Below are 13,040 nucleotides of genomic sequence, written 5' to 3'. Positions count from 1 at the left end.
TCGCCAAGATCCGAGAGATCTTCATGCCTGCGTTGAGCTCCACCATGACTGAGGGAAAGATCGTCTCCTGGATGAAGTCTGAAGGCGACAAGCTCTCCAAGGGCGAGAGCGTCGTCGTTGTCGAGTCCGATAAAGCTGACATGGACGTCGAGACCTTCTACGACGGTTACTTGGCCGCCATTATGGTCGACGAAGGCGGCGTTGCCCCCGTTGGTTCCGCCATCGCCTTGCTCGCCGAGTCCGAAGCCGAAATCGCCGACGCCAAGTCAAAAGCAGCATCAACATCCCCATCATCATCATCATCGTCGTCGTCGTCGTCTGAGACAACCAATTCGGCGGCGGAAACTGTGGGTCCCACAGTGGTAGCGGCGGCGGCGGTGGCTCCTCCGCAGGTGAAGGAGGCGGCGTCGTTGTCGTTGTCGTTGTCCACGCACCCGGCTTCGGAGGGAGGGAAGAGGGTGGTGGCGTCGCCGTATGCGAAGAAGCTGGCGAAGGAGTTGAAGGTGGAGTTGGGGAGAGTGGTGGGGAGTGGGCCATCGGGGAGAGTTGTGGCCAAAGATGTTGAAGCCGCGGCGGCGGCTGCTGCTGTTTCTGTGGGTCCCACTGCAGCAGAGGCAGCGTCCGTGGCGGCGAAGAGCGTGGGGATTGAGTTGGGGACGGTGGTGCCTTTTACAACAATGCAGGGTGCGGTGAGTAGGAACATGGTCGAGAGTTTGGCAGTGCCCACTTTCAGAGTGGGATACACTTTCACCACTGATGCTCTTGATGCTCTCTACAAGAAGGTATTCATGCTTAGTTTCCGAGTCTTTCTTCTTTTTAACATTTGCAATTGTGTTTGGTATAGTATTAGTTAGAGTTCTTTATGTGCAATACATTAGATACACATAGTTGCATCATTCGAAGAAGCATAAATGTTGTTATCATTTCCAAGGACAGTTAAATTCAAATGAAACTATGTGTTTGAATTTGAATTTAATTGTGGAATCTAAGGAACTGTACTAGTGTACTTAAGTTTACCCTTTGAAGAAATACTAGCAAACTTTGGCTTAGAAATCGTAAATAGATTCGTACTTGTTTTTATGTAAATTTGAATGCTTAGAATGTTAACGTCATTTCGTTTTGATTTCGGTCATCTGCTGCTTAAGAAGTTCTGAGATGAGATAGTGTGAATAGCTTAGTAGTTGGGAAGTTTAAAACGATGCTCAATTGTTTGTTTTATTGTTATTTAGCCACAACATTTGAAAATTCTCTGTAATTACTTTGTTAGAATTTGATCTATATACATTTAGCTGCTCCTTGAGAATGTCTTCCTGATTGATAAGAAGGTTAACAAGAAATTTAATTTTGGGTGTTTAACATGATAATGCAATTCTATTTTTATTTATTACATTTGCTTAAGATTGATCTTGATACTTGATGAACAGTGTATTTTATATTTATATTATTATTAACGTCTATCTGATTATTAATCATTGGCTTAAATTATGTTCATTAGATCAAGTCAAAGGGAGTAACAATGACAGCGTTGCTTGCAAAAGCAACAGCGCTTGCTTTGGCTAAACATCCTGTTGTGAATTCTAGTTGTAGAGATGGTAAGAGCTTTACATATAACAGTAGCATCAACATCGCAGTTGCTGTAGCTATGGATGGTGGGTTAATTACACCAGTGCTTCAGGATGCTGATAAGGTTCTTGTTAATCTACTTTTGGTTGCGCTGTTGGTTTTTTCTGGATGTAATTTGTTACTTAATTTTAATGGGGTATACTTTGATGTATATTTTAGGTCGACATATATTCATTGTCAAGAAAGTGGAAGGAATTAGTTGATAAGGCCCGGGCCAAGCAGCTACAGCCTCAGGAATATAATACAGGTGTGCTTATTATGTGCTTTTGCATACTTATTTATCCATACAAGATGTCTCTATGTGAAGAACTTATCGTTCCATGTATCACTTACATTCCACTACATGGCTATGCTTTCTTCCAAATTTTGTCAAGTGTTTGATTTTCTCATAGTAAAAGACCTTCACATGTGTAAGGTTTTGGACTGATATATAAGCAACTATTCAAAATATTATACATAGGGGCATTTTGTTGAAATCTCGGCTAGATTTTTCATAATTTATGGAGAGATTAGAAATAACGGGTGGAGATTGCGAGGGAAATCACACTTTTGAATTGTAAGAGAAGGCTATGTGGGAAATCACACTTTCCCGGTAGTGTACGGGATTGCTTCTAATAGAGAGGCTTCGGTGGCCTCGTCTCTTGAACGTTTGGGGACCGAGGCGCGGAGAAGTTGGAAGGTTCTTTTACTTAGGAATCCAAATGATTGGGAGACGGGTGTGGTGGATGATTTCCTTCAAATCATGGGTTCTAACTTACCTCAATCTGAGCAAGGAGACCGCATGGTTTGGAAATTGACGAAGAAAGGGGTTTTTGACATCCGCTCGTTCTACAATAAGCTCCGAAGCTCCTTGCCTATTACCTTTCCTTGGAAAGGTATTTGGAAGGTTAAGGCTCCTACTCACGTCTCCTTCTTCGTTTGGACTGCGGCTTGGGAGAAGATTCTTACAGGAGATATTTTGCGGTATAGAGGATTTGATTTTGTAGATTGGTGCATTTTGTGCCGTTGTAATGGGGAGTCGGTGAATCATTTGCTTCTCCATTGTGACAAAGCTTATTTGTTGTGGAGCATGGTTTTTAGATCCTTTGGGATTTCTTGGGTTTTGCCAAGATCTGTTGCAGATATGCTTTTAGGTTGGTGGAGTTGGTTTGGAAAGCATTCTTCTGGCGTTTGGAATCTAGCTCCGTTGTGCCTAATGTGGTGTATTTGGAGGGAGCGTAATTGGCGTACTTTTGAGGATAGGGACAAGTCTGATGACCAGCTGCTCGCTTACTTTAGTGGTTCTCTTTTTGATTGGTCTAGGGCTTGGGGACTCACCTCTAGTGATTCTATCCCTATGTTCCTTAGTTCTCTTCTCTGTAATTAATTTGCTTTGTGTTGTCTCCGTTTGTTTTCTTTTTATTCTTCTCCTCTCTTTTTGTTTGTTTCCTTCTCTGTAATTTCTGTTCTGCCTTGTGTTTTCATGAGGTAGCTTTTATAATATATCTTTCTTACTTATCAAAAAAAAAAGAAGGAGAAAAAGCCAGTTGATGACAATTATTATTTATTTGTATGCTTAATGCAATGCAACAATATTGTTCAAATCATAAAAAAAGATTCACCCAAGTATACATGACATATAACAATCAAGTACATAAGATGCTGATGTGTTCTATGAAAGGGACAAAAATAGAACCTGGATAATATTTCAGGAACAAAAATAGAACCTAAAGTAACTTATCAAAAAAAAAAAAAAAAAACCAAAAGTATATCCTTTTTATCCTTAAATTATAGTCCATGTTCTATTTCCGGCTCTAAAATATGCATTCTCTAAGTTAAAAAAGAAAAAAAAAAAAGAACTTAACTTGAGTTGATGGAAGGACAAAATGAGGGACATTTCAAATTTTCAGGGAGAGAAATAAAACATGAACTATATTTCAGGGATGAATAGAATAGTTTTTCTGCCTTTTGATTTTTACTAACAGTCTTAAGAACTTTTAAAGTTTTGATAATTCAACTTGACTGTTATATGTAAAATCTGAGTTTTATGTTTTTCTTGATTTAGATTAGAGAATTAATCTTTTGGAAATTTAAATTCTCCTATATAAGGGAATCAAACCTTGTGTTTGTGTGCATTATTTGGTTGTGGAAGAACAACTTTGGGTGGAGAGGAGTGGGTGTCTTGCATCATCTAAGAGGCACTGACACCGGCATGAGATACAGATGTGATACGATACTGATATGGTGATATAACAATTCTTGCAAAACTAGGACATGATATGGGGATATGATACAATGTTGACTTGGTGATATGACGATTCTTGTAAAACTAGGATACAATATGGTTGGGTGGTGCGCCGTGGAATAATTTGTTACTACTTTGCTAAATCATTTTTTAAAGATTTATTTTATGGGACCCACATGTGAAGTCCAATTGAAGTAAAAGTCGTGTGGTTTTAGAGGTTTAGTTATATGTGTTCTAGGGTTAAAATAATTTTTAATTTGGGGTTTTATTTAACAAGTTATGGTCAATTTTGTATTCAGGGGCAAAATCACCCCTTGAATTAAGGGTAATTTGGTAGTTTAGTTGAGTCCAGAACTTCCTAGGAGGTCCTAAGTGTCTTAGGGCTTTTATTTTTTATTAATTATTACCTTTTTAGGATTTTAGTTTACTAGTCAAAGTAGGAATCTTAATACTACTACTTATCAAAAAAAGGAATCTTAATACTACTAGTACAAGAAAGAGTCCTTATATATGTGTGTATTTTATATGTGTGTGTGTATATATATAGATGAAGTTGATTAATAAAGATTGTAGTGTATGAGTGTTGAGGCATGTTGGCCTTAATTGTTCTTTTTCCTCACTTTTTCTTCTATCTTTCTTCTCTTTCTTGTTGTATTTATGGGTACTGTTCATACAACCCATACAACATTATAAATTTCTCTTTCTTCCTTCTTCCTTAAAATCCAAATTTAAGCCCTTCCTCTACCTATCAAAACCATAAAACCCTGGCATGTACTTTCCCTATCAAATAGCCATAAAAGGCACATCAAAATCTAGCCAATTTTGTGCCTTAATCCTTTCTTGTGTACAACTCTAAACTCTAGATGCACAGATCCTTCTAAATCTTAACCTACCAAAAGTACACGTAGATAAATTCCCCCAATTTTTCATGCATCATTGGGAAATGTTTAAATTTATTAATCAATAAATGTGTATTATACTATATTAAAATTTTGATTTAGAAGTTAAATAACAATTATTAATATCCAAGTATCTATAGATAGAAAAACACATATATAGGATATAAAGTTACTATCATCTGCATTTAGCTTTCATAGATATCCTCAAAATACATTAAATATAAATGTCCCCAAAAGAACAATATAACATTGATCAATTTGCTACTATGTCCTTCCAATGTTCAAAATAAAGAAGTTAGATCCCTTTTTCTAAAATTTGATCCCAACAAATTTTAAAATTGCATTTAAAACCCCTCCTTTTATGAAGAAAACATTATTCTGACCGTTTCTCAGCCATATCATATGGGATATTTGTCCTGCTTTGTTCAAGCTATATTGGTGTTCCATGCATGTTGGATTTGGATACTTCAGCACTATTGAAGTATCTATGGTTCCTGGTTCATCGTGTATGGTATGGGTTCAGGCATAGGTCCACATGAATTTGGCCCAAAAAACACTCAACTCAAAGAAATAGCCAATGAGTATCAAGTTCTGGCTGGACTCTGGAAGTCTCAGACTTCCTAGGTGATCCTGTGTATTCTGCTGGTTGGAATGATAAGTTGGTGGTTCATTCACTGTCTGTAGTGTCATGGTTCTTCACATTGTTCAAGTAGTGCTCAAGCAAATTACTATAGTTAGTTCCCATGACTACCAGCTAACTAACTGCTTGGTGCTATATGCAATGGAATTTGCAAATGACTTGTAATGCTGCCTTAAGTGCCAGAACTGAGATTAGGTTTTCAGGGATGGGTTAGCATGTCTTTGTAGCCACCTCAACTCTAACTCAATTTCAGGCTTTCAAACTTAGCCTGGGTTGAGTCTAAGTCAGTAAATGGCCAAGCATATCTTCAATACTGAGAGGCAGCAAGCCTTGGGTCTCCCCAGCCTGATTTCTGCCTGTTTCTAATGTTTCTTTCGGTTTATAGAATCAGTAGCAGCAGACAGCATGGTGGAGCAACATTATGGAGAAATATTACCCCTTCCTTCTTTTGTTTTGTTTTGGTTTTTTGGGTTGGTTTGCTGCCCGGGGGGTAGATGGTATTGCGTGTAAGTGGGAAGTTTTACTGTCCTCCTTTCAGTTGTTTTTTCATCTCAGTCAGTCTTCCACATTGCACTTAGACAAAGCCCAATTTTGATGGATTTCCTGACCACCAACTCCTCTGCTTTTGCATGATTCAGGCTCCCTAATTTACCATCTTCTTCTTCACCAATTAATTTGCAAAATCCTCAGCTAGATGGATTGTAGGAATCTTAATTTGTTACACGATCATATGGATTTTTGACACCCCACAACCTGAGTTATGGTATCAGTTTTTGCGACTATTATGGATGCTTGACAATGAGACAATTTTGTAAGATTGCAGCTTGTAATTATTACTTTTATGTTTCAATTAAACTTTGATATATGATATTCTGCAACTTGTGACACTGATTGGTGACACCATTTATCTTGAATTGCTTACTTGAGATGTATTTTCTTAAATAAATGCTTTGTAGAGTTTTTGATACTTTGAGGTTATGTTATCCCATAATTTAGTTTAGCTAAGTATCATTGATTGCTTGCCTTCATTCAAACAAACTAAGCCGATACTTGCTATATTATGATTCTGTAGGTACTTTTACTCTTTCTAACCTTGGGATGTTTGGTGTTGATCGGTTTGATGCCATTCTACCTCCTGGAACTGTAAGTCTATATTTATTAATTTTTTAAACTCATATATAAACATTTTCCTCTCTGAGTTTCTCTTTCTAAATTTGTTAGTTGATATTATGGTTGGATTTAATTGATGCAGGGAGCAATAATGGCTGTTGGAGCATCTCAGCCAACAGTTGTTGCTACCAAGGATGGTAGGATTGGCATGAAGAACCAAATGCAGGTAACAAATGGAAAACTAAATTTTTTAATGACAAGTTAGAGTTAGTTTGTGAATTCTTACACTGGGAACATGCAATATGTACAGGTAAATGTTACGGCAGATCATCGTGTAATCTACGGTGCTGATCTGGCTTCATTCTTGCAAACTTTGGCAAACATTATAGAGGAACCCAAAGATCTTACCTTTTAGTTTCACATTCATTGTCAAATGGCCTTCCAAGCGTCTAATTATTATTCTCCTAGTATACACCAAAGGCTTGTTGTGGTTGCATAGGCTCATTGAGAGAAATTTAGAAGCTAATCGCTCTGTTCAAAAACTGGAGCAGAATTTTGAAGAGCAAGGTTTATTTGAGTTCTAGGTTCTCTAATATAATTTATCTGGTTTTTCAAACATTTTCAGTTTTGTCTTTCATGTTGTCATAAATGCTGGTTGCTTATTGTTGTCCTATTTAGTAAATTGCACTCTTCATTGTTATGTTGTGATCAGATATTCTTCATTAGTCTGCCGAAGCATATATACCTTGTGATAGTATGCTGAAGCCTGTACCTCTTTAGAGATTTAAGCTGTAATGTTCTTCAAGTTGAATAAATAGATTGAGCAGAAATCATCCATAAGAGAGAGGGAACCTTTTTATTTTTTATAGCAGAGAGGATGGTTATCTGTTCATTCAGTTTTGCTTTGTTTTGTAGTGTTATATTTCAACAACTGTACCAGGCTAGAACTGTGTTGTTAATGTAAATATCTATAGTTCAGTGTGACATATGATGGATTATTTTGTACTAAAGAAAAGTAAATTCTGTTGTGAAATTGCCCAATGTCAAACCTGATCTATAGAGTAGCTGTGCATTTTCGACATATAAAGTTCATTCTAGTATAAAGTCTTGCAGGTCTACAGTCCATCAAAGTGTATATTTGGTGCTTCTGGTCTCTTTGCTGCAGGGTTGAAAGATGAACAGAAGTAAAACTATTGGTCAATCTCAAAGCCATACTTGCTATATATCTATTATACATTATAAGGGAGCATAATGCCGAGGCAAAAGGAATTAAAAAAAAAAAAAAAAACTATAAATTTCCTACTTCTACATGCAGGTTGACTTCAAAATGTTTCCATATCTTGTATGGAAAGAGAAGCTTTTCCTTTTTACAATATTATAGTGGAAACTGTGTATAGAACTTCATTTTTAGAGATGATTTATCTCATGGGGCTATGCTTTATCTTGCATTGAGGAGCATTCGTAGCACACTCTTCATCTTGGGCCTTGCATCTGGTGACACATTCACACAACCAAGAGCAACCTTCAGGACTGCAAGCATCTGACTTTTAATGGCAAGTGATGTTCTACTGACATTAGAGTCAAGGATGTGATCCCATTTATCTTGCTTGACTGAGTTATTTAAAACCCATTTGGCCAACTCGGTTCCCTCACTAACAGCCGGCTTTCCTGTCAGCAATTCCAGAAGTATGACCCCAAAGCTATAAACATTCCCAGCCATTGTTACCCTCATTGTGTAAGCATACTCTGCCAGCCACCAAACAAATAACTTGTGAGGTTTAGACACTAACAAGTTGACTTCACTATCCAAATTCAGAAACGAATTAAAATGGGGAAGGGCATGCATGTTGGGGGAGAAGAATATGTTGTCATTGACAAAACAAATTAATATGGGATAAGACTTATATACCTTTCCTTAGATACTGTGTCTTAGGCTCTTTAATTAAATTTAAACACATAATTTATTTATTTTTTGATACAAGATAGAAATTTTACTCTAACCTAATCTAAGTGTATATATGTGTCAAGCTCCCTCCTGGAGACTTAAACCGCGGCCTTTGCCCCCCACATCCCACAAATACTTATACTTATAGAGTGACCACCGCACCAAGGGTACGCGGTGGTAAACACATAATTGTATTGACCAATACGATACAAAGTTATTTTTCCCAAAGAAAATTAAATTCAATGCATCTATGTGTTTGAATTTAATTGTAAGGAAACAGTATATAAATTCTGCGCGCATTAATATATGATATAATTGAGGACTTAAAAAAGGATTGAAACGTGCAACATCAGGTTTATGTATGGCTGTTTTATGATTTAGAAATATAGTTCTCTAAGAAGATGTCAAAGAGTTTCTGACCTGGGGGAATATAGCCAACAGAGCCAGCAACCATAGAAAGGCTTCCAGTGCTCTTTGAGGGATCAATCACCTTACAGAGCTCGATGTCTCCGACCTGAGGTTCCTTGAGGGTCTTCAACATGATGTTTCTGCTTGATAGGTCAAGAAGTAGTATTGGACAGGAGTTGAATCCATGCAGAAAAGCCAGACCCTGAGCAGCTCCAACTGCAATGCTATATCTGCTGGCCCAGTCCAAAGCCTTTCCCAAGCTACCATGAAGAACATCAAAAAGGGTGCCCTTGGGTGCATATTCATAGAACAGATAAGCATTGTCGACTGTCAAAACATAGGCTAGAGGAGTCATGACATTTGAATTGCTTAGTTTCCCCAAGACCTCCAGCTCATGCCCGAATTTATCGTGGCTGCCCAACTGGAATATCTTGTCACTCCAGTTAATCCTCTTGACAAAGTAGCTTGATCCGGATGGCATGACAGCTTTGTAGTAGGTAGAAAACCTAGTCTTCAGTGTGATGTTTGATGGGTTAGCAACTGCTTCCATAGCTTTGGTGAAGTCGATATTTGATCTGTGGATTCCATTTGCAGTTAATATATTGCCTTGGAGGACCTGAGGAAGCGGAAGATCTTCTGGTGATTGTAATTGTTCATCATTAACCCTGTAATAGCGCCTTGAGATTGATATGGCAAGCCATGTTACTACCAAAACAGCAAAAAGAGCCACTGCAAACCCAATTAATAATGCTGTAGCGACTGATTTTCCCTTTTTGGCTGGTTGTGTGATTGATGGTGTCTGATTTGTGTCATTCATCACAATAAGCTCCTGATTTCCACTTACATTGAGCATTACATGTGGATTAAATTTTGGACAAACCCCAGAGAGCATATTGTTACGAAGTATCAACTGTGTTAAAGACGTCATTGTAGTTAGAGATGATGGTATCTCTCCTGATAAGCTATTGTTTGAGAGATCCAAAACTTCTAATCCAGTAAGTTGTGAAAGAGTCATTGGAATACTCCCTACAAGGTTGTTGCTGCTGAGATTTAAAGCTATCTGCAACTTTGCTGGCATATTTGGAATCCTACCATTGAGTTGGTTTCCTCCAAGCTGGAGTTCTATCAGAGAATTCATTCTGCTAATAGTGTCGGGTATTGGACCACTGAATTGGTTGCCTTGTAAGTTCAAATTGGTAAGGTTTCCCAAGTTTGAAATTGTAGAAGGTATTGAACCACTCAGCGAATTCCAGCTGATATTCAATATTGATAATTTCTGGAGTTGAGTAATTTCAATTGGGATTCCTCCAATCAGCTTGTTGGATTGAAGCTTCATAACTTGAAGATGGCTAAGATTACCCAACTGTATCGGTAATGTTCCAGTCAGGTTATTCACTGCCAAACTCAACAGTGCCAAATTCGGGCAAGAACCCAAATCCGGAGGTACTAACCCAGTCAAGCTATTATTTTCCAGCTCCAAGTACACCAAATTCTGAAGTGTTCCAAATGTTGATGAAGGGATTGTCTCATTAAGATAATTGCTTCCCAATCTCAGCCTGATCAACTTTGCAGATATCTTTGAAGGTATAGGTCCGGTCAACAAATTATAAGACAAATCTATAGTCTGCAATTTTGGTGGTGACAACAAGTCTAAAGGAATCGACCCACTTAAATTATTAAAACTAAGGTCTAAGTTCCTGAGGTTTGTTGTAATACCACTAGGAATTGTACCATCAAAGTGGTTTTGATAGGCTGCAAAACGTGAAAGGGTTGTGATAGATGAAAGGCCTTTTGGAATTTTTCCAATAAAGTTATTGGAAGACAGAATCAAAATTTCCAATTTAGCGAGATTTTCAATACTATCAGGAACAGTACCAGAAAGCCTATTCTGACTTAGGTCAATCAAAGTCAAATTCAAACAATTCATGATTCGATCTGGGATCGTACCATGGAATTCATTCACAGAGAGCTGAAGCTGTTCCAAAACCAAGGAAAGGTTCTTAGGAATAAGGCTAGTGAAACGGTTGGCACTAAGATTTAAACTTTTGAGGGAAACCAATCCATCTAACTGTAAGCTAATGTTTCCAGAAAACGTATTGAAAGACAAGTCTAAGAACTCCAACCCAACAAAACCAAGAAAAGTAGGCAGAGAACCAGACAATCTATTTTCACTAAAATTCAAGAGTTTGAGCCCATCAATCTTACCACAAGCTGTGATGAATTCATTTGGGATTGAATGCAGTTGGCACTTGGAGAGGTCGAGACTCTCCAAAGAATCTATCTGGCAAAGCTGAGGTAGAAAGTCTGAAGAATTGAGAGAAATCCCAGATAATGATATTTTGGTTACGGAGGAATTCCCTGAGCTACACGTAACTCCTTGCCACGAACATGGGGCTTTGGTAATATCCCATAAGTGAGCCTTGTTGATGAGCTTAGAAACATTAAACATGATGGTGGTTTGCTTTGAGGATAGTTGACAGAAAACCATAGGACAGAATAATAAGAAGAAAAGGAACAAAAGGGTGCTTTTCTCATATCTGTTCATTTTAGCTACGAGCTGGGAATTGTTGGTTCTGAACTTTTTTTTTGGTTTTTGGTCTATTAGATGTATATGCATGTATTGGAGTAATATATAGTACCTAGTACTTGGTTTCAGGTGAAAGGAAAGTGAAAATATACTACTGTACTTGAGAGTGTGAGACGGGTTCTTGATTCTTGGGCTTTGTGTTCGGTTGGGGGCAAGGAAATTTGTGGGAAATGGAACATGAAGAAGATGTTGGCGTGTCTTTGGGGTTGGCAGTTGACTGGACTGCAGAAGAAGACCGGGACTAACAGAGAGTGTAAACTGTTAAGTAATTTACTTAGTATTTTGTTTATAAGTGGCATATTTTGATTGATGGTCTGTTGTTTTCATATCCGTCCTTTTTTCTTTGTCACTCAGCCACGTTAGATAATTGTAAAAATAAGTATGGAATAGACTGTTGTCCTTGAGACTTTTTCAAATTATTCAAAGTGGTGGGGTTCTCATTTTTGTTTCTCTCAAACTTTAAGTCTTGGACTTTGACTCTCAACACAGTTTGATTGGAGGAGGTTACAATAGTTTCTCTTTGGAATTGGAATTGGAAATGGAATTGGAATTGTTGTTACTTCAGCCTCCCATGGGGCACAAGGTGTGTAAAAACTAAAAAGTCTGTGGCATGGAGCCCATTCCATGCTTGACTGGAACAAGAAGATTATTCAAATACGCGTAGATGGGAATGACTCGGAAGCCGGGATCCTACCAACATTTGCATATTTTCCATTTCCCAATTAATGGGGGAGAGATATCTTGTATAATGTTTTTTTTTTTTTTTAAAGCTTTTCCCACCTTTTTTTTTTTTTTTCAACTCATTAAGTGTCGATTTACAGGATTATCTATGTTCATTAAAAATGTCATGTGATTAAAACTACATCTAGATAGTCTTTTCAATTGTCACATAATAGGTCGAATTAAGATAACTTCAAACATGATTGGAGCCAAATATTTTTCATGTTTCATTATAAATGACATTAGGGTTAGGGACATTAATAAATTTTATTATATAGGCTTTATGAATTGGTGTGTTGCTAAAAAATAATTCAAACATTTATTTAGAATTATTTTCCTCCAACTTAAAATGTGACAAATAAAAAAACCATTTATTTGTGTAGTTTTATTCACATAATTTTTTTTAATGAGTCTTGTAACTTGTTTAAATAATATCCATAGATAATATTAAAAATCGTAATGTTATTAATTTTAAAAAAATAGTCTCAAACTAATCTGGAGCAAAATTTTGTCCATATTAAAGTTCACCAATTACTAATAGATTTAGCATTTTCTTTTCGTAATTGGCGACCAATTAAAAAAAAAAAAAAACAAAACAAAAGTTTCTGCTCTTTTTTTTTTTTAACCTCTGTCACTCTAATTTTCCTTTTGCAATCTTTCTCACTGCCACAGACCAAAAGAAAGAGGTTTCATACGAGACAATCGGACTTTATTTTCGGAAGTGAAGCAAACACAAATTTTCGGAGTTCAGACGTGTGTATTCAAAGTCTCAAATAAATGCTTGTGACTTGGGATGAGGTCAATTCTAGGTGGCTATTGACTCTATTTTTCTGGCCATGCGTACTCTAGTTTCACACACATCCTCTTCTCAAATTATTAGTCAA

At 37.2% G+C, this 13,040-nt stretch overlaps 2 protein-coding genes across 2 annotated transcripts in view; one reads left to right on the top strand and one right to left on the bottom strand.

Annotated features, from left to right (window-relative positions):
- LOC126713473 (dihydrolipoyllysine-residue acetyltransferase component 5 of pyruvate dehydrogenase complex, chloroplastic) overlaps positions 1–7,336 on the top strand; it is a 7,632-nt gene extending 296 nt beyond the window's left edge. Inside the window, exons 1-6 of the mRNA XM_050413225.1 lie at positions 1–782; positions 1,496–1,687; positions 1,783–1,870; positions 6,459–6,529; positions 6,639–6,722; positions 6,807–7,336. The exon at positions 1–782 is cut by the window's left edge and continues 296 nt beyond it. Coding sequence (XP_050269182.1) covers positions 1–782; positions 1,496–1,687; positions 1,783–1,870; positions 6,459–6,529; positions 6,639–6,722; positions 6,807–6,911 — 1,322 coding nt within the window. The 3' untranslated portion in view covers positions 6,912–7,336. The remainder of the gene's footprint in view (positions 783–1,495; positions 1,688–1,782; positions 1,871–6,458; positions 6,530–6,638; positions 6,723–6,806) is intronic.
- A 341-nt stretch (positions 7,337–7,677) lies between these two features.
- On the bottom strand, positions 7,678–11,685 carry LOC126713471 (leucine-rich repeat receptor-like tyrosine-protein kinase PXC3). Its single transcript, XM_050413224.1, has 2 exons — positions 8,862–11,685; positions 7,678–8,242 (listed from the first exon to the last, which is right to left on the bottom strand). Exons 1-2 carry the CDS (start codon positions 11,464–11,466, stop codon positions 7,935–7,937), a joined length of 2,913 nt encoding a protein of 970 aa, XP_050269181.1. The 5' UTR covers positions 11,467–11,685; the 3' UTR covers positions 7,678–7,934.
- Between the last annotated feature and the right edge of the window lie 1,355 nt (positions 11,686–13,040).

The sequence above is a fragment of the Quercus robur genome, chromosome 2 (genome assembly GCF_932294415.1).
Source record: "Quercus robur chromosome 2, dhQueRobu3.1, whole genome shotgun sequence".
Classification (NCBI taxonomy): domain Eukaryota; kingdom Viridiplantae; phylum Streptophyta; class Magnoliopsida; order Fagales; family Fagaceae; genus Quercus; species Quercus robur.
The sequence above is the reverse complement of the archived record's forward strand: the minus strand, read 5'-3'. Positions and strand labels throughout refer to the sequence as shown.